Source organism: Podarcis muralis, chromosome 3 (assembly GCF_964188315.1).
Source record: "Podarcis muralis chromosome 3, rPodMur119.hap1.1, whole genome shotgun sequence".
Lineage (NCBI taxonomy): Eukaryota > Metazoa > Chordata > Lepidosauria > Squamata > Lacertidae > Podarcis > Podarcis muralis.
Genome location: NC_135657.1, coordinates 72,021,002 through 72,048,454, shown reverse-complemented (window position 1 = coordinate 72,048,454; position 27,453 = coordinate 72,021,002). Strand labels below are relative to the sequence as shown.

The window sequence follows — 27,453 nt, the reverse complement described above, 5'->3', positions numbered from 1 at the left end:
TGTTCGTGTCTGAATATTGTGTATCTGGGATAGAAAGTGGATGAGAGAAGTCATTAAAATATTTTTGTTGTTTCTTACAATCTTGCTAATGTGGGTTTGACATTCTGAACTGCAGAAGTGGGAAATTCAAATAACGCTTTCAAGGGCACAGGGAAACATCATACATTTCTGACTTTAAACTTATATCAAAGTTTATATTTATATAAAACTTATATCAAAGTTTTTCATGGAAATACTCATTATCATAATAGACAATATGGACATAATAATAACTTTCCTTGCTGTGTTGGTGAGGAAGACAAATGAGATAAAGCATAGTAAAACATTTATATAAGGATTTAAAGCTCAATGTCACTGAATAAAGGATATGCCCTGTTTAGGGAAGCTTTTAATGTTTGATGTTTTATTCTGGTTTTTAAACTGTTGGGAGCCACCCAGCGTGGCTAGGGAAACCTAGCCAGATGGGCAGGATATAAATCATCATCATCATCATCATTAGGAAGGGCCTTTTCACAAAGAGATTCTGAAGCAAAGGGGTCTTCAACCTTTTGGGGCCTGTGCTCACATTGGTAAACTGCACAAACTGCTCTAGGCACCCCACACACAGTACAATGAGGAACATGCAAGTTGTGTTATCCCACAGTATTGTTCTCCACCACCATTGTTATTTGCCACCCCTATCTCCAAGTGGTAAGAGACTCGAGGGCTTCCAGGTGCTTTTTGCTTTCCTTGGACTGAAGGTCAGTGGAGACTGTGGTGTATTTAGGATATATTGTTTTATTTACATATATATGCAGCCTGAGCATAGGATGGAGGGCTTTACACTGTAAACAGATATCGCTTCTCCATTAGATTTCCAAATAAGACCCCAAATCCAGCTTCCGCTCAGCACAGAGCAAGGCATACCTCTGTCATCAGCTTCCAGAATTTCTCGGCTCCCACCTCCCCTTAAGAACTCAGGCTATTGTTCTTCTATCTACCAGCCAGGTGAGGGGGGTGGGAGAAAGGCCCACCCATTTGCTCTCTCTCTTTAGATGCATATGTTGGGTACTTGGCTGAGCAGCCAAGGTCATTACCCTGACAAAAGGACAGGTTTGACCTGTTCATTAAGTTCCCTCTTAACACATTCTAACCTCACAGATAAAAGTTCAAAGGTTTGGAAAGGGGACCCAGGCTTTCATCCAGACCGACACCCTCTTAACATCATAAAACTATGCTTTCTTAAAGCAAGCCTAATTTCAGCAGGGGAGGGGGAAGGCCTCTGTTGGCACATGTACACCTGTAGGCACAGTGTTGACTCCTGCTATTGCACATTCATGTATCTATCACACTTCTTTACTAGCCTGGGGTAGGTGGAAAATAAAAGGGCATTCTCCAACAGCCAGCAAGGAATATTGCCAAAATGTATTGGGTGCTGCCAATCAAATCTGAGAGTTTGCGGTGTGGATTTGTTGTCATATCCGACTCTTCGTGACCCCATGGACCAGAGCACGCCAGGCACTTCTGTCTTCCACTGCCTCCCGCAGTTTGGTCAAACTCATGCTGGTAGCTTTGAAGACACTATCCAACCATCTCGCCCTCTGTCGCCCCCTTCTCCTTGTGCCCTCCATCTTTCCCAACATCAGGGTCTTTTCCAGGGAGTCTTCTCTTCTCATGAGGTGGCCAAAGTATTGGAGCCTCAGCTTCAGGATCTGTCCTTCCAGTGAGCACTCAGGGCTGATTTCTTTCAGAATGGATAGGTTTGATCTTCTTGCAGTCCATGGGACTCTCAAGAGTCTCCTCCAGCACCATAATTCAAAAGCATCAATTCTTCAGCGATCAGCCTTCTTTATGGTCCAGCTCTCACTTCCATACATCACTACTGGGAAAACCATAGCTTTAACTATATGGACCTTTGTTGGCAAGGTGATGTCTCTGCTTTTTAAGATGCTGTCTAGGTTTGTCATTGCTTTTCTCCCAAGAAGCAGACGTCTTTTAATTTGTGGATAGATGGCTTTGAAACCTTGCACAACCGTATTGGAATATGCAGCCCTGGCTCCTGTGATAAACTCGCATGCTCCAGGGGGTTGCTGCACACTGAACCACAACGGATGAAAATAATAATTTCAACAACCACCTGCTTACTATTCTAGACCACCCCCCACCTCACACTCCTGGTAATATGAAGCAAAGTAGTTCACTCAACCTTCAAGAGATTCCTCAAAAGAAACAGGAGAGAGAAAGAGGTGGACAAGGCAGATTGGGCTCCATTTGTAAAATAAGAGGTGTTGAGGTGGGATTTTGGCTCTGATCTATGGTACCCCCCCCTTCCAATTCTGACCATGTGGAGGATAGGTATGGTTCAGTTTTGAGGGCAGGAAGATGCTTTTCACGTGCTTGAACACTACCTTCTCAATTATAGGGATTTAAAAATGTATTGTTGCATTGAATATTTGCCCTGAACACTATCTTCTCAATTACAGGGATTTAAAAATGTATTGTTGCATTGAATATTTGCCCTGAAAACTAGTTTTGGAGCTAGATCCTGGCAGGGTCCTCTCAAGACTATTTGCTGCCTGAAGCAAAGGACAAGATGGCAGCCACCACCCCCAATTCAGTGTACAAAAGGCTGAATGACAGTTGACTTACTTCAATACAGGCAATGGGATAGAGTCCTCTGCTGCACTTGAAGGCACATGCCACATACTTTCTGTTCTCCAACAAAAGGTTCTGGTCAGGGGGCTCAGGAAAAACAGCTGAGGCAGAGGCGGTTTTAGGGTAGTGTGACTGGTTCTGCCACAGGGGCACCACAACAATGTTGTAGCTCAAGAGGTGGGGGGGGGGGCACAAAATTTTAGCATTACACAGGGAGCTGCTGAAATCTGAGTCCAAAGACTGGCACTGGCTGGGGGTGCTGCCTCCACTGCCTGCTGCCTCCCAAGCATTTGCCAGCTGGGGCAGTTGCCTCACTCTGCAGGTCATTCTTTGCTTAAATTAATCCTGGAAGAAGAAGCAAGCAATGGAGAAACTGAGATGATAATAATGGACCTTATAATTTAGACTGTCAGACTAGCTACAAGGTCTCTGTGCTCTTAAGAAGAGCCATCTCTCATTCAGTGTTTTGTGCTTTAACAACTGAGCAGTGTTGATTAATGTCACCCACAGGCAGTTTGAAATTTCCAAATGTTTTACAGTGACCACTCAGAGTGCTCAAATATTTCTCTTTTTGCTACTTCAGCCTGTTCCCAGGGGTAGAACCAGCTTGTAAGATTCAGCATCCTGAGAATGAAATACATGAAAGGAAGGGAATTGTCCTTTTCTATTCTCCCCCCCCTCCTTTTCAGGATGTCTCTCTCAACAATACCTCGTGTATTTTTCCGGCACATACGGTACATTATGTTTAAAATGTTTTTGTTTGCTCCACTCCCATTGCCACCCTGCCTTTTACTGCTTCTATTAGTTCCTAGCCAGTGTCTGATATCACTCCTCCTCACTCTCTGGGGTTGCTCTTCTCATTAAAAGTGACGACAACTGTGGGTGGCTTCAGAAGAGCAAGTATGACACATGATGCTGATTCTACTTGTTTTCCCACAGCTGCTGGAGGATATTGTAAGATGAGAAGGACAGGTTCAGTGAAGAAAACAGGGAAGTCATTTGCTCACTTATTCATGTCCCTATGAGGTTATCCATGCAATCTCCACACTACCCTAGTCTATTATCCACGGAATCTTGCTGCAAACATTCAACAGTATCATTCAAATTCAAAAGCAGATAATCTGACAAAGCTTTTTATAACATCCAATATATTATTAGCATTTTTATAAAGTGTATGAAGGGAATGTTGTGTTATATATGGAGTTGTACTGTTGTGAAGTATTCTGTTTGAAGTACTCAGCAGCCTTCAAGAGCCCACAAGCAGGGCATCAGAGTAAAGGACACTCTTCCTATATACATAAAAATGTAATGCTGTTGTCATGCTGCAGTTCATGTGGCCACCAACAGGGCATCACACCAACTGCAGCATGACAGAATGACAGGCAGGGAGGCAAGCAAGCAGCGCAGATGGCAGGCGGCCCAGGCAAGCTGTTTAACAAAAGGGGAAGGCATTCACAGAGCAGTTTGGCAAAGTGTTCTGTGTTCTGTGAAGTGCCCCCCTCCCGCACCATTAAAGATGGAGGGGCTTCAGAAAATTGGTCTCTGAAATGCCTCTCCCTCCTTTAAAAGGGGGTTGGGGTGAGCTGTGGGGGGAGATGATGTGAGGTTTGGGCAAGCTATGAGGGGCTGAAAAGGGGGTGGGTGAGATGTAAAGAGAGGTGGGTTGGACAGGTGGGGAAGGAGGGTTGGAGGAAAGGCGGAGTTGGCAAGCAGAGTGAGCAGGGCAGCAATCCTTAGACTTATGTGCTTTATTTAAAAAAACAAAAACCTCTAGTCTTTCATCTACTTTCTAAACCTGCTACCAATCAGAGGCACTAACAACAGGAGCAACTGAAATAAGAAGCAAACTGCCAGCTGTGAGTGGCTGACATTATACCTACAATTCTTCCCACCACAATTTGACAAACAAACAAACAAACAAAAAGAGGAGTTATCTGCTTGAGAAAAGAACCGTGCAATTGCTGAGAGCCCCTCCAGACTAGAATTTTATTGTGATGCCACCACATTATTGCTGTCCAGAAAGGCTATAGCAAACAGAAATAAATGAAAACATTTGTGCTACAAAAAGTTCTAGGATTTTAGCAGCAGGAAGTTATGGGATATGCACTGACTGGAAATGAAACAGTGTGACCACCTCAAAACGTTTCCAGGCACAAACAGTATTGAAGGCAGGATTGCATGTGACCATCCCCACAGCATCAAGAGTGCTCATCATCATGGATATGCAATAAAAAGGATGTCTGGAGAAGCTCTATGTTAACAACTGCACTACTTTGAGGATAGGTGTTTGGCTGCCCTTCAACACCTGAGTAATGGTTGAAGATTATTTGTTCCCCAATATTACTGTAATCTGGAAAGGCCTTCTTGACATGGCTTCAGGCTAATTGTGGAGATGTGCTTTCTGGTTAGAGAGTTTCAGTGTATCCAAGAATGCTATTTTCCTTTTGTGTGTCTTGCTTTCTCTTGTGGGTTTTGTAATGAAAGCAACGTATGCAAATACTTCCCTGCAAGTGAGATTTGTAAGGCTGGGCATTGGCTCTGAAGTAACCGGTCTTCAAGCACATTCTTGGTTAGTGTAAAATTTTTGCTGCACTTACATACTGCAAAACAGCTGTGACTTGGCTGATGTTGAGCATGCACTTTGCATCTCAAATTTTGTGGCTAGATACACCATGCTAAAGGTGTATTTTTCCTAAAAATGGAGGAACATTTTTAGCCATCCAACTCCATATGCCATATTTAGATTTTGGTGTCAGTAACCACCATGATGTAATTATAATGTGTTGCTACTATTTTACTTAGCACTCTAAATAGCAAAACATTCCTCTGTACTCTGAAAATGTATACTGGTGTTGCCAATTTCCCCTTAGCTAGTCTTCTGATGTTCTTTTTCTGTGTTCAGGGTGCACTGGGATAAAAAAGGGGGGATTTAAAGCTTGTGATTCCTACATATGCAAGCTGAAATGTATGCACAGCACAGTCCTATGCAAATTTACTTTGAACTAAATCCAACTGGGTTGAATGGGTCTTATTCCCTAATATAAATGCTTATCAGGACTTGCAACATGCTATTCTTCTCATCCTATGAGTTTTAATTCTAATGGGATTTCAGTAGCAAGGCAAAGCATACTTACCAGATCCATTAACATCAGCTTCTGAAGAAAAACTAACATCTGAAATATAAAAAAATAAAAATTTAAGATTGCTGCTAGTCTGTATTGCGCCTAGTATGTTTTAGGAGTGGCTCTGAACTCAGAGCATTTGTTACATGTAACTGAAACCAGCTATTGAACTAAGGGCTACCACATTTCTGAAATAGCTCACTAAATAGAATACTCTAAAATCTCAGTTTATATTCAGGTCAATATAACCACAAATTAAAATAATTCAGTATAATTAGAAATCAATATAGCTGAATCCAAGATTCCTCTCATTGCCAGTGTCCACATCTCAAGCTCAGGGGCTGAACGCAACCATTTAGGTCTCTCTACCTGGCCCTTGGGGGGACGCGGGTGGTGCTGTGGGTAAAAGCCTCAGCGCCTAGGGCTTGCCGATCGAAAGGTCGGCGGTTCGAATCCCCGCGGCGGGGTGTGCTCCCGTTGTTCGGTCCCAGCGCCTGCCAACCTAGCAGTTCGAAAGCACTCCCGGGTGCAAGTAGATACAGTAAATAGGGACCGCTTACTAGCGGGAAGGTAAACGGCGTTTCCGTGTACTGCGCTGGCTCGCCAGATGCAGCTTGTCACGCTGGCCACGTGACCCGGAAGTGTCTCCGGACAGCGCTGGCCCCCGGCCTCTTGAGTGAGATGGGCGCACAACCCTAGAGTCTGTCAAGACTGGCCCGTACGGGCAGGGGTACCTTTACCTTTTACCTGGCCCTTGGATGGACTCTCTCTGAGCTGCACATCATTCCTAGTAACACACCCCTCACCAGCCCTGATTTAAAGTGCTTCAGCCTGGCTGATAATTCCTCTTCCTTGCCTGGAGAGGTGGGGGGGGGGGATTGCTTCATCTACTTTTGCCTCTGGCCTCACCCACAAGTGGCTGCTGAAAGGTTTCCCAGAAGGAAATGAAGCCTTTTAGCTCAGAACAGTTCGCCAGCTCAGTCTGACATTAACTAAGTCACCACAGCATAGTTTGTACACGTACTAGTGCAGCTGCTCAAGTTCTTCCCGTCTTTGTCCCCAAGTGGCCATGTACCTAGCCCATTCTTTCTGGCAGGTCAGAACATTGGGCCAGGGAGAACTTGTCCCTGTGCTCAAGGGAGGCAGCTACAGTCAAGAACAATCCCTCACTTGGAAGGCCTTGTGTAGGCATTTTGCAGCAGCTGAAAACAAGAATGAATTACCATGGTTCACACGGTTTTCCCAACTAACACTATGGGAAGGCTATTTGAGATTAGTGCCCACACCTTGGCAAAAAAATATCAGAGGCAAAAGAGTTTTGCAACAGGGCCACGGAACCTTTGGCCTCCCAGATGCTGTTGGATTACAGCTCCCATCATCCCTCAATACTGCCCATGCTAGTTAGGCCTGATAGATTTGGGAGTCCAAAAACATCTGGAGGGCCACAGGTTCCCCAGCACTGTTTTAGAAGTCCCAGCTTCTTCTCAAGCAGAATTAGGACTGAAATTTGTTGGCAGTTGATTCCTGAAGAGTGGGTGCGTTATTGACCTGTCTAGTGCTATTTTTCTATTAAAAAAAGAGGTGACAAAACTCCCCATGAATGCCTCTCTTGTTCTCTTATAATGGAAATGGTGCACATCTGAGAGGTGCTGGGACTGAGTTCTGGCGAGTTCCAGCTGAAAAAAGCCATGGACCTGTGGCACTTTCATTGTGCAAGCTCCTGTAATTTATCATTCTAACAGGGTCTGACTCTTTGTGGTGAGGTGCTGCCATCTGGTGGCCAAAATAGGTGCATGACATTTTATTTATCAAAAGTGAGGCACATATGCAAAAAAGAGAGAGAAAAGAACAAACCTTGTTGTCGGATCGGTTATAATTAAACAAAAAGGTGTAGAACACACACAGAGTTTCAAGTCGAATCTTTTTAAAATTTCTGCACCAAATAATTTCTCACAGTTCTCATCTTAATGAGACTGCTTAAATTTGGCTCCTAGCCACAAAATGGAGGACCAGGCAAGATACAGAAGTGAGATTTGTGACTTTGTGGGGAGGATGAGCCTTGTAACTTGAAGATTGGGGCCCTCAGCAACTTGATCACTGGTGGGTCTCCTGTTACCTCAGTGGGCTTACTTAGAGTGTATTCAAGGCCTAATGGAGAGAGCCCATTGTCTGAGGCTGGGTGGTTAAGATCCTTTGTGTGTTGTGCAACTGTATGGCTGAGTACAGGCTAAGATGAAACAGCAGCTTTGTACCAAGACTATTATGTTGTACTTACTGTAGGTCTGAAGGAATAAAAGCTTTTCCTTTTGAATCATTGCCTGTTGTTGAAATTTATGGATACTAGGGGATGGGGAACTTTGAGTTGCTCTCCCTCCAAGAGAGGGATGGGGAGGGAAAGGCAGGACTCAACTTTGCATGCTGAGAAGGACCAATTTCCCCTTAGCTCACTATACAGATTTTCACCAAACTTCACACTGAAGATTTTGACCTCCAGTTAATACATTTAATCTTGTTTAACTTTCCAAAACTTTTTATTTTAATAATTTTTACCAGTATTTCCAATAGCTTTCCCAAAAAGAAAAGACAGCCACATAGAACTGTAGTTTTGAAAAACGTTTTGTTGTCAGGGGAAGCTTTCATATGCTTCAGCATGAAGTTTTTCCAAAACAGATTTTACAAAGCCAGATGGACATTTAGAAGCTTTTTTTTAAAAAAAAAACAAACCAACACCAAGGAGCATCTATTTTTTCCTCTATAAAAATACATTTATTGAAACATTGGAAATGTGTGCCGCTATTTCCCCACTTTGTGTGTTACAGCTGGATCTCTCTCCACCTCCCCCCCATAATGCCATTTTTTTTGGCTTTTCAATAGCACTACAATAGATTAAAAATCTACAATAAACTTTATAGATTTTTCTAAAATTCTGGATTGTTCCTCTTGCCTTTAAAAACATATTTTTAAAAAGTTCAAAAATGTCTTACCAGTTTGCTAGTATTTTTATTTATAAAAATACTATTTTTATTTTATTTATTTATAAAACCACTCATATGCTACTAAGCAACACTAAATCAGTAAAGGAAGAAGACAAAAAACCAATGGTAGCATCCAGAAATGCAAGAGACTGACATTAAGGGCCTGAGCAAATGCATTTTTAAAAGGCACCCAATAGTTTGTGCCTGCCTAATTTCTGAGAGGTTGTTGCACAGGCAGGTGCCACCACAGAGAAAGCCCTTTTCTGTACCCAGTAAGATGCTTTTGCAAGCTATAATAGGTTAACACAGTGGTTCTCAAACTTTTTTCCTCTGGGCCACACTTTCAGAATAAAAATTTGCCACTGATATTTTTAAAAAAATAAAAAAAAGAAATACATTGGAAAACAAAAAGAAACAACTCCTAGCAAAACACTCCTTGATTTGTAACACAGAACAAAATAATATGTTAATGAAACATGCAGGAAGTATAAAATAATGCAGCTACATAAGAACAGAATTATAAATGAGCTTCTTACATGTGTACCTTAAGCAGCACCATTTTTCTAGAAAAAGAGGTGCCGGAACTCACCATGAACCCCTGCCTTGTTCTCTTATAATAAGACGATGGCGTCCACCTGAGAGGCCATGAGTTCTGGTGAATTCTGGCTGAAAAAAGCCCTGACTTTATGTATACAAACTCAACGAGAGGTATGAGCTTGCTTCTGCTGGGTAATCTCATTTATATTAAGTCTCATTTGAGGCAAACAAACTCTCATCGACACAAATGAAATGTTTAAATGTTTCTTTGATTGTCCTTGAATCTTCCCGCCACACTTCCTGTCATGACTAAAGTCTTTGAGGGCAGAAACTGGAAAGTGCTGGAAGATTCTAGAAGGTTCACTTCTGAGGCAAATATTGTTTTGACGATCTCAAGGTCACGCTGAGCCAGGAAAGATAAATTCCTGCGCTCAGGAAGCTACTCTCTTTCTGTCTCTCTCTCTTACTTTTGTTTGTACCTCGTGTGTCTGAATTGTTTTGTAACAAGCCATTGCCTTTTAGTAAAAGTTTTTCCTTTTGGACTTTTGACTCTGTGTGGTCTTTTTTATTTACTGCAAGACACTGTCTCACACTTCCTTGCCATCCTCTCCTGCCCCACCAGTGTGGACACCATTTGAGAACCATTGTGAGAACAGATGTTGGATTAGATAGGCCTTTGGCCTGACTTAGATGGTCTGAGTCCAACTATGACTTCACTTTGCAGGAGAGAACCCTTCTCCAATGTCCAGACGCTCCAAGTGTCCCTATTTTCCAGGGACGTTCCTGATTTAGAAAAGCCGCCCTGGTTTCTGATTTGATCCCAGAATATCCTACTTTTTCTTAGGATGTCCCTATTTTCACTGGAGAAATGTTGGAGGGGATGGAATTACCTGACCCCTGAGCCGTCTGAAGGCAATCCTGTATAGGGAAGGGTTTTTTTAAAATGTTTTTATGTTATTATATATGTTGGAGGCTGCCCAGAGTGGCTGGGGCAACCCAGTAAGATGTGTGGGGTATAAATAGTAAAATTATAATTATGGAACGGGACATCCCTATTTTAATCAGAGAAATGTTGGAGGATATGCTTCTCCACCCCAGTGCTGAATTTCAAACAAAGACCCACCCCACTCCCATCCTCCCTCCCACCCCACTAATCATTCCTTTCACAGGTTCTCAACTGTTGTGGTCTACAAGATCAATTCAGCTAGAAAGGTTGCAGGACAGTTGGGGATATCTGTACTTGGCCCTGGGCTGGATTTATTTCTGATGACAGAGGCTGAAGCCATTTTAACCAGGGCTGAATTATTCATCAGGCAAACGTATGAACTTCCTGGTCTGGGGTACCCGATTTTCATAATACAGCACTGTATTATGTCTACTAATTTCCCCCAAAAACGTATTTGCCAGATAAAGACGTCATTCTCTGGAATGTGGCCAAAGGCCAGTGGCTTTTATAACACATCTCTGGCTTGATAAGGGGGGGAATGTTACAGTATTTTTAATACTATATGTTTAATCAAAAAGAAAAACGAATGTGTTCTTACAATGTTAGAATGTAAGTGGTTCGCTGTGACCTCCAGCAAGGTTTGAGAGCTGCTGATCTACAGTATTTGATTGATGCCTCTGTGAACGCACTGAATGAATTCTGCACTATGCTGAATAAATATGACTTTTAAACTATTATAAAATATACTTTCACTTGAAATTAACACACATTTGCAAGCCAGAGACTATGCATGCTTGCTTAGGAATAACCCTCCTTGTGATCAGTCAGTCTAATTCCCTGGAGATTATGTATTGCACTGCAATCCAAATAATAATTCTTGAGCACACAAATGGGGAGAACCTACATCCCCCCACTGAAAACTAACCATATTAGTCTATCATATACTGTATCTACAGAATTAGGCACTATTAATTAGGTAAAAAAACATCCTCTTTCAAGTAGTAAAGCAATTAATCAGAAACAAAACACATGAGAATACAAAAGTAAGCAAATAATTCAAACTAATTAACATTTGCTGGTGGAATGCATAACTGTCATGGTTAATAAGGATATTAAAAATAACTAGCACTTAATTTGATTGCTATTTCCTTTTTCACTGCATTTGCCACCTGCTTAATGTGAGCTAGATAAGCCCCTAGGGCAACAATCAAAGGCAAGGCATACCAGAAAGATTTTCTGCAGCACTTCTGAAATAGTTTAGCATTTCCCCCCACACATAGAATACTTAATGTATATGATTTTTTCCCCTAAAAGCAATGGGGGCGGGAAACTTCATTCAAATGAAGGAATATGAGTAAGGAAAATTGATAATGTGTTCATCATTTTTCAAGAAAATGGACAGAGCAATCATATTCTAATTTCACAGCGTTAGCTGTGAGACGTACTACTGGTGGAATGTCCATTGTATCCAGTACTCTCTTAGCCCAGGGTGGAAGAGGAAAAATGCACACTCACTGGAAAATCTGAAAATGATGGGGAAATAGTACACCTCCCACACCAGTTTCCCTGGAAACATCATCAGCCCCACCCTCCTTAGAGATGCATAATCTGGTTTTAAAGCTATCCAAGGCCATAACTATCATATCATTTGGAGAAAAAGAAAAATCTCTCTTCACACACCATTTAATTTTACAGTATTTAAACCTCCATTAAGCAGTGGCAGTGGGGCACCAGGTCCTTTTGGCTCCATATTTACGGAACTCCCTCCCCATAGAGACTACCTCTTGGTTTTTAGGCAGGACCTGAAATTCTGAAGCATATTCCTCTTTGTGTGTACATATGTATGCGTGTCTGGTTTTATTTATTTCAAAGGATCCAAGAATGGTGTGGAATGCACAGATTGGTGCCCACAGGCAAGTAGAGAAATGATTAAACAAAAATTCATTCTGAAAGCTATTTGACTATAACAACGAATGTTAAAAATCTACTAAATCTCCACTGTCAGATAATGAAATAGGCAATAAAAATCATTTATGAGTCACAGTGGGGAAATTATTGCTCCTAATTTAATTTTAATGTGAACAGTTTTAATAAACAGGGCATTCAATTTATGCAAGCTTATTTTTGTCATTACGTTGTGGTTCAGGATGAAGCCAGGTGATGATAGCTGTGCACCCAATTTCACAATGTCCTGCTCACATTTTTTTTATATACTTGGAAGCTGACATTAGCCTATATGACTGTAAAAATGTTTTTATTAAAAAGTTTTTAAAGTGGTAGAATTTTTCTTCAGCTTTTTTTGCAGATGGGATAGTGAGATGAGGAGCAATGTTGACAATATCACTCTCCAAGTTCCTCTCCAGTGCTTCAGAGTCCACACTACTCTTTGGTTTACAGAAGAGCTACACATCATGAAGCAGACTGGGAGATGACTGGAGTACAGGTGGCAGAAAATACACTCCAAAGCCAACCAAATGCTTGTTATGTCATATACCATAATTCTGCCTACCAAGCAGCAGTGAAGGCAAAACAAAACAAAACACAGATCTTTTACCACCCCCACGTCATCCTTAAAGAGCTGTCCAGCAGAGTTGCTTTAGGTTATACCAGAAGTAGAGGATGGATCGCCCTTGAACACTGAGCAACATGCTGTGAACAATTTGCAGGGTACTTTGAGGATAACATAACTCAGCTCTGTAGTGTCTTAGATGCCACTATTGCTGCAAATCCAGTTAAGGTGTCCATTGCAGTGCCCTCCCACACTGTGTAGGATCGATTTCTATGGATGTGGTCTGATTATGTGGGCAGGAATCTTGCAGTGATGGGATCCGCTTCTCCCTCTCTTGACTCCTGCCCTCCTGTCTGCTGGAAACTGAGTGAGGGGGAAGGAGAGTGGACTGTGTGGGTCCAGGGTGGGGGGGGGCAGCTTTACTCAATGGAGTGCGATCTGCTGCCCTTAAAACAGGTGGTATTGAAACTACTCCTAAAGAAATCCAACCTGGTCTTTTTGCTCACTGTCCTGAATTTCTCTATGTACAGGTACAGTATCTACTATCCAGTGGATTAGGAAATAACTGAGTGGGTGGGAAGAGGGGGCACACAGTCACCTACAGAAACATTATACGCATACAGGCTCCATCTGCACTATACATTTAAACAGCAGCATAGCTCAACCTCGCTGCCTTGCCCCCAGCTGTAGGGTGGCTGAGGGAGAGGTGGCAGGCAGATGCAAGCCCTATGCTGCTGCTTCGGGCAGCGCAGAGCTTGCAGGCGCCCGAGCCACTATGTGGAGAGACGTGTGGTTCAGGCGCGCTGCAGGCCCTGCAGTAAGTGCCACCCCTTTCAGTGTGGCACCCAGTGTCCCCCCCCCCCCAGCCACACTTTTGCATTTAAAGCAGTAATTTGTACCAATTTAAAACAGTCATGGCTTCTGTTATGTAGTGTAGTTTCACCCTGGGCCAACAGGGGGATACTGTATATAGTTTTCACTCAGGTCTGTAGATAGTTTTCACTCAGGTCCGCGGCAGTTATTTTAGGCGGGAACTCTGGGCTGTTGTGGTTACAATGTGACAGCCGGCTGCCTATAAATACAGGCCGGCTGAGCTGTTCACAGTCAGTTCTATTCCAGCTTACCATAATAAAGAGCTACTTGAAGAGATCGCTGTGCCGGCTGCTATGTCAACCCACGACTTAACACTGGCGACGAAGGTGGGATAGATGGACATCAGAGCACAGCCAGATGCGGCCAGCCTCTGAACTGAGCTGAATCACTGAGCTGAATCACAGAGCGAAATCACTGAGCGAAATCACTGGGCAGAACCAGTTCAGAGCTGACTGTTCTGGCTAGAGCACTGTGTTCCATCCATCGCCCTTCACGCCGGCATCGGAATCATGGCTTCACTTGTGCCTCTACCGCCGTTTGCGCCAGCCTCTGAATCATGGGACTCCTACCTCGCTCGGTTCGACTGCTACCTCCAAGCCAACGAACTGACAGCAGTATCACAGGATCGGAAGCGGGGCCTATTCCTCAGCCTCTGTGGGCCTGAGGTGTTTGAGACGGCCCGAGCGTTGGTTGCGCCTGAAGCAGTCCAGGCATCACCATGGGACACGATCCAAGAGAAGCTCCGCAACCACTACGCACCAAAGCCGTCCAAGATTGCTGCCCGCCATGCGTTCTACCACAGGAACCAGGCAGAGGGGGAGTCAATCAACAACTACACCACCGCCCTGCGACAGGCTGCAATGCACTGTGAGTTCCGAGACTTAGACGATGCCCTGATGGATCGAATCGTCTGCGGGGTCCGGGACATCCATCTGCAACGGCGTCTCCTAGCCAAGCCAGACCTCACGCTACAGAAAGCCATTGAGGAGGCTGTGGCCTCAGAAGCTGCTGAACGCTCCGCTCAGGAGATCCGCAAGTCCAGCAGCCTGCGTCTTGCTAGGGAGCCCGTTCCGGTGCATCATGAAGAGGCCAGCAGTGAGGAGGCATCCTCCAGTGAAGACGATGATGTGCACCAGACAAAGCGGGAGCGCAGGAAGTTCCAACAGAAGTCCAAGGGCCAACCGGAATGTGCTGGCTGCGGAGGCAACCATTCCCGTGCCAAGTGTCGATTCAGAGACGCCATCTGTAGGAGGTGTTCCAGAAGGGGCCACATCGCTAAGGTCTGCCGATCGGCTCCGTCTGACACCCCCCCTTCATCGACTCGCAAGTCCAAGTCTTCACTCCAGTCTGCCAAGGAAAGTTGTTTCGCTCTCACCAACTGCCGCTGCCCGTCTGGAACCACGATTGGCCAAACCGACTCGCCTACGAGACGCAAGCTGAACGTCACGGTGCTCATTGAAGGAGCTCCATGTGACATGGAGATCGACACCGGGTCTGCCCTGTCCATCGTGTCATGGAGCACCATCAAAAGACTGGTACCCAGAGTGTCCAAAAGGCAACTCGACTCTCACCGCGTACACCTGAGAGACTACCAGGGAAACGACGTTCCCGTGGTAGGCGTTGGCCGGTTCCGGATCGCCTTCAAGGATTTTTCGGGCCTGCTCCGGTTGGTGGTGGTCGAAGGTCAGCGGCCAAGCCTCCTAGGGCTAGACTGGTTTGATGCCCTCGGCCTGGAAGTCACCGGCATCAACTGCATCTCTAACGCAGAGACTGAGGGTCTGGTCAAAGACTTTGCCGAGGTTTTTGACGGCACCTTGGGCCAATATACAGGTACGCCCATCTCCTTTAGCCTGGATCCACAAGTCGCCCCCATCAAGCTAAAGCCACGCCGGGTTCCCTTTGCTCTCAAGGCTAAGGTGGACGAACAACTGGACAAACTGATCGCCCAAGGAGTTTTGGAGCCGGTTGACCACGCAAAGTGGGAAACCCCCATCGTCACGCCTGTCAAGCCAGATGGGTCGGTGAGAATCTGCGCTGACTACAAGTGCACGATCAACAAGGCACTTCAGCAGCACGCTTATCCGGTTCCTGTTGTCCAACACCTGCTGCATTCCCTGGGTGAGGGTAAGGTCTTCGCTAAGCTGGACCTTGCCCAAGCCTATCAACAACTGCCAGTCGATGATGCCACTGCTGAAGCCCAGACGATCGTCACCCACCGGGGGGCATTCCGTTGCCGCCGGTTGCAGTTCGGGGTGAGTGTGGCTCCTGGCATCTTCCAAGGCCTTATGGAGCGTCTCCTGCAAGGGCTTCCGGGCGTGGTACCATATTTTGATGACGTCTTGGTGTCTGCAGACTCACACCAGCAGCTGTTCGAGCGCCTCCGTGCCGTGCTGACCAGGTTCCAGGAGGCCGGGCTCAAGGTAAAAAGGGAGAAGTGCCAGATCGCCGTTCCACAGGTAGAGTTCCTGGGCTATCTTATCGATGCCTCCGGTCTTCATCCAACCACATCCAAGATCCGCGCTATCCAGCAGGCCCCCACTCCAAAGAACAAAACGGAGTTGCAGGCGTTCCTGGGGCTGCTGAACTTTTATAACATGTTCCTGCCCCACAAAGCCACAGTGGCTGAGCCTCTTCACCGACTCCTTAGCACTAAGACGCCTTGGGCCTGGGGTCATCGGGAGACGGCGGCTTTCAACGCGGTCAAGGCTCTCCTTTCTTCGGACAGTGTGCTGGTACAGTACAGTGAATCCAGGCCGCTGGTCCTTGCCTGCGACGCCTCACCTTTTGGCATCGGGGCTGTCCTTAGTCACCGTTTTCCAGATGGAAGAGAAGCACCGCTCGCCTACTTTTCCAGGACACTATCTCCGACGGAACGGAATTACAGCCAGCTCGACAAGGAGGCATTGGCACTTGTGGCTGGAGTGAAGAGGTTTCATGAATACCTCTATGGCAGGACTTTTGACCTCATCACTGACCACAAGCCACTCCTGGGCCTCCTCGCCGGTGATCGTCCAACTCCACCGGTCCTCTCACCACGCATGCTGCGATGGACTGTTTTCCTGGCTGCCTACCACTACCGGCTCATCCACCGCCCGGGGAAATCGATGGGCCATGCCGACGCCCTCAGCCGTTGCCCTCTTCCAGCATTTGTGGAAGACCCGGCTCCAGCTTCATCGCTCCTTCTGATTGAGGATCTTCCGGCAGCGCCTGTGTCGGCTGCCACTGTGGCCTCCGCATCTGCCCAGGATCGCACCATCAGCCGGGTGCTCAACTGGGTGTGGAGGGGGTGGCCACAAGGGCCCTTTGCATCGGAGTTCCAGCCCTTCGCAACCAGACAACATGAACTCTCAGCTCATCGCGGCTGTCTGCTGTGGGGAGACCGCGTCGTGATTCCCCAGGGACTCCGTCAGCGCGTCCTGGAGGCTCTGCACGTTGGCCACCCGGGAATTGTCAAAATGAAGGCGTTGGCTCGGTGTTACGTCTGGTGGCCTAATATGGACGATGCCATCACTGCCTGGGTGTCCGCCTGTCAAGCGTGCCAGGAGTCGAGGCCTGCACCACCGGCAGCTAAGGGATACACGTGGGAGACGCCAAAGACACCCTGGTCGAGGGTGCACATCGATCTGGCTGGCCCCTTTCACGGCCGGACCTTTATGGTAGTGGTGGACGCCTATTCCAAATGGCTGGAGGTCGCCCTGATGCCCTCCACCACTACCGAAGCTGTCATCCGGGTGCTGCGAGGCCTGTTTGCAACGCATGGGTGTCCTGATGTCCTTGTCTCTGACAACGGACCGCAGTTCACATCAGGCACGTTTGAGCGGTATCTTTTGGGACTGGGCATCCGCCATGCCCTAACGGCACCCTTTCATCCATCCAGCAACGGGCAAGCGGAAAGAATGGTGCGCTCGACAAAAGAGGCACTGGCGCGCCTGGACCGGGGAGACTGGCATGAGCGGGTCGCCGAATACTTGTTCGCGCAACACATCACCCCTCATGCGGCCACAGGGAGGAGTCCTGCGGAACTGCTTATGGGCCGCCGCCTCAGGTCACCGCTCGACCGGCTACACCCAGACTTTGCCGTGGCTGAACCCCCAGGCTGTGCCAACGCACCACGGTCATTTGTCCCAGGAAACCAGGTCTTTGCCCGGAACTATGTGGGGGACATCCCTTGGGTGCCAGCCACAGTAGTGGGAGTCACTGGACCTCGCTCGTACCAGGTGGCACTCGAAGACGGGCGCTTGTGGCGACGGCACATAGACCAACTTAGGCGCAGGGTTGGGGACTTGGACACTACCGAGGTGCCCCCAACTGCGCTTGCGGCTCCAGAAGAGACACGTACAGATGGCGAGGCTCCACCTACACCTCCCTCGCAAACTGCCAGCGTGGAGCCGAACCAAGCCGTCTCAGAACAGACTCAGACCACTCCACTTGCGGAGGCTCCACTCACAGCAGCGGATCCAGGGGAGTTGGTTCCATCGCCACCTAGGGTCGCACCACAGCCTCAGCGAGAACTGTGTGGCCCTCCGGACTTGGCTACCAGTCCCCGGCGGTCTGGCAGAGTTTCCAAGCGCCCAACTCATTTAAAGGACTATGTTGTTGGACAGGTATCACTGTTGGTCTAAGTATGGGAAATGTAACCGATATGCTTTTGTGCCTAATTGAACCATTACGCGTAGTGCTGTATATAAGGAAACCATTACGATTGTAACTAACGCCTTATCTCGGTGGGGAGGGGTGTTATGTAGTGTAGTTTCACCCTGGGCCAACAGGGGGATACTGTATATAGTTTTCACTCAGGTCTGTAGATAGTTTTCACTCAGGTCCGCGGCAGTTATTTTAGGCGGGAACTCTGGGCTGTTGTGGTTACAATGTGACAGCCGGCTGCCTATAAATACAGGCCGGCTGAGCTGTTCACAGTCAGTTCTATTCCAGCTTACCATAATAAAGAGCTACTTGAAGAGATCGCTGTGCCGGCTGCTATGTCAACCCACGACTTAACAGCTTCCCCCAAAGAATCCTAGGAAGGGTAGCTTCTTAGGGGTGCAGGAAGCTGTCAGGAGACCCCCATTCCTCGCCACACAGCTACAGGTTTCAGAGTGGCTTACCAATCAATCCCTCTTCCATAGGAACTATGAGAACTGTAGTTCTGTGAGGGGGGATTTGCTGTCACCTCTACTCTGGGCACCAACTGCAGTTCCCAGGATCCTTGGGTGGGTGGGCAAGCCGTGACTACTGAAAGGGGGCATGCCACTGATTTCAATGCACCGTGCTGAGGAGGCCACAAAGCCTCTGTTCAGCAACCTCTTGCCGAGGAGCAGCCTATTTCACCTAAGTCAGGCTCCTCGTTAGAAGCGGACCCGGTTGCAAAATGGCCGAAAACCAGCAACCTTCCTTGGCTGCTGGTTTGCACGTGGAGCTGCTGTGCTCCTTAGACCCGCTGCAGCGTGATCGGGGCGGTCAGTCAGATTCCTCTGCGAGCCGTTTTTTGTTCTGCGGGGGGGGGGGGGGGGGCGAGAGGAAAGCAGCTCCCACGAAGCTCCTCAGAACTGGCTCCCAGGGAAGCGCATCGACTGGGTGAGGAGTTGGCGGCGACGGTGGCAGAACCCCGCGGCCGAGTCCTCCGAGGCGCTCCTGGCCAGCAGAGGGCGCCGGCTGCGTCCGACCGAGCGTGGCTCCGCCTCCGCTGCTCCTTCGCCACCGAGCTGAGAGGAAGCGGGGGAAAGGACGGGCACGGGCCGAGCACCGAGGAGCAGCGGCAGGGCCGGGGCTGCGGGCGCCCGGCGGAGGCAGGTAGCGTGGCGTGCGCGAGCTGGTGCAGGAGAGCCGCTTTTTTTTGGGGGGGGGGGGGTTTGCTGTGGGCTAAGAGAGGCCGGGGTCGGGTCCGAAGCTCCACCAGCTCCCCGTGCAAATCCCCCATGGACTGGGAAGCCTTAAGTCTCACCTATTTCAGTGTCGCTGTCCGAGGCTTCTTTTTATTTGTACCGCACCAAAGGGGCGGGTTGCAAGAACCCCACGCGTGCGTTTCCCTGGGAGTGAAGGCTCCGTTGAGCGAAGGCTGCAGTCCTAGGCACACTGTCCTGGAAGGAAAACCCCCGCTGAAAAACGCGGCACCGTTAATATTTATTTCCGAGTAAACATGAGGCGTAGCTGGAGGTGTCTGCAGTCGTAAGGTTACTTACCTACTGAACTTACGGGGCTTGGTTTTAAATGATGATCACCTAGAATCTGGCTGCAGCATCAGTTGTCCACCGGGATAACTTACGTGGAAAGTTTCACTCATAGGATTGAACTGTAAAAGCAATATATGATGTTCTATGAATGTTATAGGGGAAAACTCTTAAAAAAAACAACAACCCCCTCCGAGGTATAACTCCAGTTCCCTTCCCCATCGGAACTTGTTCCAGCAATCTGGGGTAGGGATAGATCCCCACCTCCCTTATTTAATGATGTATTTATGCACAAATGGTTTTGGTTGTACAGATCTAAGAAATAGTAACTATTGTAGAAGTATCTGTGAAGGAAGAGTATGGCACTGTTCTCTTTTGTGTATTTGTGGTTCACCCCTGTTCCAGAGAAAATGAAGTTGTATGGTTCATCGCTTCCGCACAACTGGACACCAAGGGCTTATGAGGTGGAGGAGAAAAAAAGTGTGTATGGTGGTGGAGAAAAATACAGATTTTTGGTGGAGGAGGGAACACCCTCTGCCAACTTTCTAAGTTTTGATTGTTAATTTATAGTATTCTTGGGGTGCCTTTAAAGGTAAAACTCCTCTCAAGGCAGCTTGTAGTAAAATGCAATGAAATACAACTGTACACATAAGACCACCAGAAATAACAATACAACAGTACCAAGCCCCATCCCCTTACTACCTGAGATTGCCTTTTAAATTAAAAAAATGAGGGGTTGATACTCACATATTGATAAAGGTGCCATGGGTGCCAGCACAAAATGTCTTTGATGGGCAGCAAAAGAAGAGGTAAGGATCTGGTGAGTGCTGTCATGAAAAAGGTCCTGTTCCTGATTATAAACACAATAATCTGGAGAACTGTAAACCAACTTTGGAAACAGCAGTTGAGAACAAGTGAGTCTTTAGGGCTTTGCAGAACACCTGAGTGACAGTGTCTGTTGGAGTGCAGGTGGCAATGGGTTCCAGAGATGTGAGGGTCAATGCAGAAAAGGCCCTTTGCCCTTAAGTGCTTGGTATCTTGCAAGTATTTATAGGGGAGTGGACATTTCCCCATTCTTTGGCAAAGGTGACCACTGCCTCCAGTAAGAAGAGCCAATGCATGGCCTTTTTTGGTTGTGACACAGCTCAGATGGGAGAACAATAAGGACTTCCTTCTCTTGCTGCAATATTTAGGGCTGGACAAGTTTTAAAACAGCAGTATTAGGTTGGTCTTGCAGATCATGGTATTACTGAATTCGTATAGCTCTTTGTGACACTATGCAGGGAGTTAACAACAACATCTGCCATTTTGGCTTATATTAAACTGTTTGATTGCTGCTTGGCTGCATAGGATGGGAAAGGATTACATATGAGCTGAAAACAGGGGAACTGGGGATAGCTGCAACACTTTTCTCTCTGTATGTGGTGCTGAGAGGCTTTACATTGCCTTTGAGCAGTGTGTGTGTGTAACACACACACATTGGGATTGCATCCCACAGATGTGTATATGTAGTGCGTATGATCCATTCATACAATATACTGGTAACTGGTCCCCTATTTATATGGTGGGACTCTGGACAGTTATGAAATCTGTATAAGCAACTTGCATGGCTCACTTCAGGTACATGTTCATACAAGTGCAAGATGCATTACCAGTAGAATACAGGCTAAGTAGAGCACTTTTAAGCCCTAGTTCAGAGAATTAAGGGGAAATGGGGTTTAAAAATGCTTAACTTAATCAGTTATGAACTATGGTGAATAAATATTATGTTAATGATTAGAACCTGGTTCTCCTGAAATTTTTTTTTATAAAAAAAAACAACATCTGAAGCTCTTTCTACAGTACAATGGTACCTCAGGTTACAGACGCTTCAGGTTACAGACTCTGCTAACCCAGAAATAGTACCTCAGGTTAAGTACTTTCCTTCAGGATAAGAACAGAAATCATGCTCTGGCGGCGCGGCAGCAGCAGGAGGCCCCATTAGCTAAAGTGGTTCTTCAGGTTAAGAACAGTTTCAGGTTAAGAACGGACCTCCAGAACGAATTAAGTTATTAACCTGAGGTACCACTGTACTTCTAATGTCATTGTTTAATGCATGGGGAGGTTGATTACTAATTCTTATTGAAGAATACTCAGCTTTTAGGAATCTTGTAAAACTCGTTAGTTACTGAGCCAAACTGACTGTTAAATCTTTTGTTCCAGGGTATGCTATGACGGGTTGCAGATTGCCACTTGGTGCTTTTAGAAATCTAAATGTTTGGCTTGGTCTCTTGGAGAACTCTCCTTATAAACTCTGCACACCCTGGAAGAGGCTTCTTTATTCTGCAAGCCAGCAGCAAGTAACGGCAATTACCCCAAAACATTTATGTGTTTCTCCTTTAAAACACCAAGTATTTTTAACACCGTTGCCCAAAAGTGCACTGAGGATTTCTGTACGTCTCAAAAGCAACAAAAGTTATCGGAAGAACGCAAAACAAACTGTGCCAGAGGAGACTGAGGAGGAAGATGAAAACGAAGAGATAAGTGATTCAGAAGATGAGTTTGAGGATGATCCTACTATAGTGAAAGATTACAAAGATCTCGAAAAAGTAGTACAGTCTTTTCGATATGATGTAATAATGAAAGCTGGTCTAGACATTGCAAGAAAGTAAGTATAATAATTTGTAAATAAAATAGATCAAAAGAGGTAGCCAATGGTTTTCTTTTATGTTCCTTACTACTAAAGCTAGTTGTTGATTATCATCTGCCTTTTTCATCAGGAATAAAGACAGTGGAAATTTGTCACTTCTACCATTAAGAAATGCTTTCAGAAATTCCTACCAGAGTAGACTGCCCAGTTAAAAAAAATAAATGGGACCCTTTGAATTAGCAAATGCAATTTTAATAACAAAAGAAATCTCACTTTAAAACTTACTGAAGAGTCTGTACTTCAAAAATTTCTAACTTGCAGTCCAGTGACCTTAAGCTTTGCTGGCACTATGATGTACCCAGTATTAAACTTTGGTTTAATATATGAAAGCTTTACTTAGACTTAAGAATTACAGCATTGATTCTACCTCTCTAAGGCCCTGTTCTTGTCTTTTGTACAGACATTGTGCTTCTAAATCTGCCATGTTAGAAAAGATATGTGCAGAAGTAGCTGAAGGTGTTTTACTGGCTATGTGTATTAATGGTGGCTTTTTTTATGGGACACTAGCAGTGGTTAATGTATATGTAAGAAAAATTAAGGATTCTTTTCGTTTCAAAGCAAAGTGGAAGATGCGTTCTATAATGGCGAACTCAGGCTGAATGGAGAGAAACTATGGAAGAAGAGCAGAGCGGTAAGGTTTTCCAGAAAATAGTTTATGTCTTAAACTGAAAAGAGGTTATATGTCAAAAACTCAAATTATCTTTAACTGGCAAATGCTTATCCACATTATCTCATTCCACACATATAATATTTATATTACTAGAATAATAGATCCTCATAAAGGGCACACTTGTTTGCAGGATCAGCACCTAGGATAGTTGCCACCTGCTGCATCTTCACAGAGTTACTAGGAAGAGTTTAAAACATCAAAAATAGGAACATCCATGCCTACCCTAGTTACGTGAGTGGATGATTTCAGTAGTATGTGGATTGCACCCTGTCTTGCCTTGTTTATAGTACTACAGTCATTGTGAAGAGCCATTGTGAAAACTCCGCCCTCCATTTTATTGGCTCAGATTCAGAGACTGGTGCAGTAGATGGGCCCAAATGGGTTCCATTTCCAGTGGACCCACTGCTGATCCTACTTCATTTCCCAAAGCCCTCTTCTGGGGCCTTATGCCAGTAACTATTGGCAGTAGCTTCCTAACCCCTCACAATTTGGGTGGGTGCCTCAGGCCTCAAATGCCTGAAGGGCTGCCTCCTCTACAGACCCTCTTCAGTGTTGACATCAGTAGAGAGGGCCTGCCTGGTAATTCCACCGCCCTCAGAAGCTAAGGATTGTTGGCCTGGAAAAGAGCATTCTTTGGGCATCCCCCAAGTTGTGGAAGTCCCCAGAGTTCACTATAGAGTTTTCATCATATGCCGAAGACGCACCTCTTTTCCCTGGATTTTGACACTTGAGGTGTATATTTTGAAGACACCCCCCCCCATTATTATGATTGTAATTTGTTTTGGATTGGGGTTCTTTTTTGCTCTATTTTAAATGGTCGCAAGCCACCCAGGAACCTTAGGGTGAACAGCAGGTAACATATCAATTTAATAATAATAATGGTGGCAGAGCCTATTGAAGCCGAGGGACTACCTCTGCCTGTTCCTCACTTCCTCTTGCAGCACAGATTGGGGGTTAAGATTGCACTCTAATACTTCAATGATGCCATCGTCTTTTGTGGAACTACAACAGCTTGTGCCCCCGTAGATTAAGCCCTGCTGCATCAGGCCAAAGGCACATCTAGTGAAGTATCCTGTTGCCAGTGGCCCACCAGATGCCGATAGGAAGCCCATACCATAAGCAGGACCTGGGTTCTTCCCACTTCATTTCCTAGCAACTGATACATTCTCTGCCTATCCCCACCCCCACCCCTGGCAGTCCTCTTTGAGGTGCCACAAGACTCTTAGGCCATGGTTGCTTGGAAATCTCCATATTGTCCTCGTTGCAGAAGCTCACAAGACAGTAGAGAGATGAAGCTGCAGCACTTCCATCATAGCCGATGCTCTGCAGCTCTGTTGGCTGCTTTTCTCTAAGGTCCTGAATGAAAAGTGCAGGGATCAAAATGCCCAGCAAGTTACTCCAACTTATTTCTGGAGGCAAAATAAAACATGCTGTGTTTATTTCTCTCCCCCGCCCCACCCCAAATCTTCAGGTAAAAGTTGGTGATACACTGGACCTGATAGTTGGAGAGGACAAAGAAACAGAAACTGCTGTAGTTATGAGAGTTGTCTTAAAGAAGGCATCCGACAAGGTCAACGATGAAAAATACAGAGTGGTGTTAAGGCGCTGGAGGAACTTAAAGGTGCCCAAGCAGGATGTATTTAAGTGAACTAGGATTTGCATGTGGCAGAGGTTTCCTTGTGAACAACTGTTGGTTATACAATATATGAATTTTGGTTAAACAAAATTCCTGCATTCTTTTTTTAAAGAAAATAATATTTAAATGGGTATGCGATGGCATGAGGCCACCTTCCTTACTGTGAACATCACTTTGCCTGTGACTTTTTAGTTTACTGCTTTTGTTCCATACTGAGGGAGAAAGCAATGTTTCTATGAAAAGATAGAACAAAGGAATAAAAGGGAAGGCTAATTTTAAATATTCTCTGCTTTTGTTTAAATGACATGACCCGGAAGCCCAAAACTAAACAACTTGAGTGGGAAGAAAGCCTGACTTTTCTTTACTCATTGTGTGGTGTGATAACAGTAGCCAGTCAGTTCAGGAACCTGGTTTTTCTTTTCATTTTCTTTTTTAAATAACCCCAATCTGGTAGATTAACAATACAGCTTTCCATTTCCATGTGTAATCACTGAGCTGTGGTGCTGATGGTTTATGGTTGCTTTCCTTTTACATATTGTCTGGTGGTATCTTTTGTGAAATGTATTTTAGTATGCTGGCTGCTATGTTTACTAGAGCAGAGTTTCCTTACTCATAGGGGACATGGGCAAGTTCAGGTAGGCCTAGTGCTTCCATGGAATGATTTGTCTCAGGAACTCCAGCGTATATAGGGATTGGCTTAGCAGTGCACTGTGTTATAAAGCCATAGTCATGTATACTGCCCATGCTTGTTCCAGTGAGAGTATGGACATCTTAAACATGTAGATTGCTCCATCACTTCAACCCAAGTGGTGGTTCTGGATGCAGAGCCCCCTACATACAGAGTGATCTCCTCTGCATACGTATACCAAAGCCTACATGCACACTGGAACACAGATGAGTCCCTGGATCAGACAGCAGAGGTCTACAATTTTTAACAGGCATTAGCTTTGTATCACAAAGTACAGAGCTTCTGTTTGCAGGCAACTTATTGTGTCCCATGCATTAATTTGGACATGCAGCTTAGTAAAACACCTGTAGAATTCAGTTTGTTTCCATAGCCACTGTAGATTATGGGCTCATCCACACTTACCTTTTGCCCACGCTTTCTAAGCACAGGTTCGCACTTTAAAGCAGTTTCCTAGCAATTATTTTTTATTTATTTTTTGGCCGCAGCACTTTCCCCACGAAAAACTGCTCTTTAATGCTGAATTGGAATGAATGGTAATTTGGGTTAGCTGCAGATTGCTGTTTGCTCTGATTCAACAGTAAAGAGTGTGTCTCTGCGTGGAAAGTGCTTGGGAAAAGAAAAAGTGCTCAGAAGCAGTGCTTTAAAGTGTGGACCTGTGCCTAGAAATGTGGCACAAAAGTAATTCTTGATGAGCCCTTAACAACCAGATGAGGAACTGCTAGAGGATAAAGAGAAAATCATGTGAAAATATAATGGTCGCCTTATCTCCAACCCTCATGTGATATAGGAAATCAAAGCACATGATGCCACTTTAAAGGTAAGTATTGTATGTCACCCTAAAAATGCTTCCCCCCCCCCCGCCCAACTGTTATTTTTGTTAATACAGAATTGTGGCTGCCTTCAAATGTCATTTGTTGCCATCTGAATAAGAAATTCTAGTGTTAAAACTAGCTTAATAAAGTCCTTCAGAATATATGAAACAGTGTAAATGCATTCTTTGTGTCCTTTAAAGATTTGTAGGGACTAGTAAGTTCTTGGTTTTCAAAATGATTATGATGAACATAGTGAAATAATTATAGGACTGTATCCATTGGTTGTATAAAGAGAAAGTAGACCTGTTCTATCTGTTACTCAAAATATTTTCTAAACAGGGACAAGGGCAGAAATCTATAGCTTTTGGGAGGGCATTCCAAGGCCACAGGAAAAAGAGGCAGGTCTGCCAAAAGTGGGTATGGTGGAGGCTAATTTGGATCCACCAGGGCCAGAATATAGAGAGAAGTATAACAGCCAAGGGGACCAATCTGGGACCAACAGGAGGAAAAACCTAAAAAAACAACCAACCAATTTAGACAAAATAGGGGAGGAAAAACAGCACCTGTACAGCTTTGGTGCTGCTAGGTTTGGCTGTCTCCCCACCCCATTAACTCTGTAGGATTTCAGAGATACACTGTTTTTTTAAAAAGTATAGTGTATATACTTTTAAGTTAAGAAATAACTACATTTTTCTAACACACTATTTTCACGGTTCTTTTGTAAGCCTTCTCTAACCTAGCACCCTTCATGTTTTGGACGACAACTCCTATCACCCTTTATCATGCTGGCTGGGACTTGCAGAAATTGTAGTCCGAAACACTGGAAGAGCACCAGATTATGGAAGGCTGCTTTATGTTGTCCAAAGAAGTTGGCATTATTGGGTAGCACAACTAAATAACACCCAAACCCTTCAGTTTGCTAAATATGTATTATTATACAGAGAAATATAGACATATCAGTTTGCCTTGGGTAAAAGGTTGACTTGACTCTAATTAGGACACAGGCAGTATATTCATGGATTCTAGTTGTGTTATTTTGGGATGTTGCTAACTCCTAAGAAAAAAATGACTATTGTCTACTAGTAAACTGTCTCAACAGGGCCTGGCAAGTTCTTGGCGTTCAAAAGATATAAAAGAAAAAGGGTTTGTAATTGTGGGAGAAATATATTCTTAAAAGCTGCTTTAATGTATCAAA

General features: G+C 45.4%; 1 protein-coding gene and 1 long non-coding RNA gene across 3 annotated transcripts; one reads left to right on the top strand and one right to left on the bottom strand.

The window, feature by feature from the left end:
• Positions 1-2,678: 2,678 nt before the first annotated feature.
• Positions 2,679-19,112, bottom strand: LOC144327281 (uncharacterized). Its single transcript, XR_013392284.1, has 3 exons — positions 18,925-19,112; positions 5,769-5,807; positions 2,679-2,979 (listed from the first exon to the last, which is right to left on the bottom strand). It is a non-coding gene; the product is annotated as an uncharacterized LOC144327281 (long non-coding RNA).
• A 163-nt stretch (positions 19,113-19,275) lies between these two features.
• Positions 19,276-26,426, top strand: MTRES1 (mitochondrial transcription rescue factor 1). Of its 2 annotated transcripts, none has more exons than XM_028723084.2 (4): positions 19,276-19,386; positions 21,966-22,410; positions 23,011-23,083; positions 24,594-26,426. In XM_028723084.2, exons 2-4 carry the CDS (start codon positions 21,974-21,976, stop codon positions 24,768-24,770), a joined length of 687 nt encoding a protein of 228 aa, XP_028578917.2. In that variant the 5' UTR covers positions 19,276-19,386; positions 21,966-21,973; the 3' UTR covers positions 24,771-26,426. The 2 variants fall into 2 exon arrangements, with proteins under 2 accessions (XP_028578917.2, XP_028578918.2); XM_028723085.2 differs by having other exon boundaries at positions 19,299-19,382.
• Positions 26,427-27,453: the final 1,027 nt, after the last annotated feature.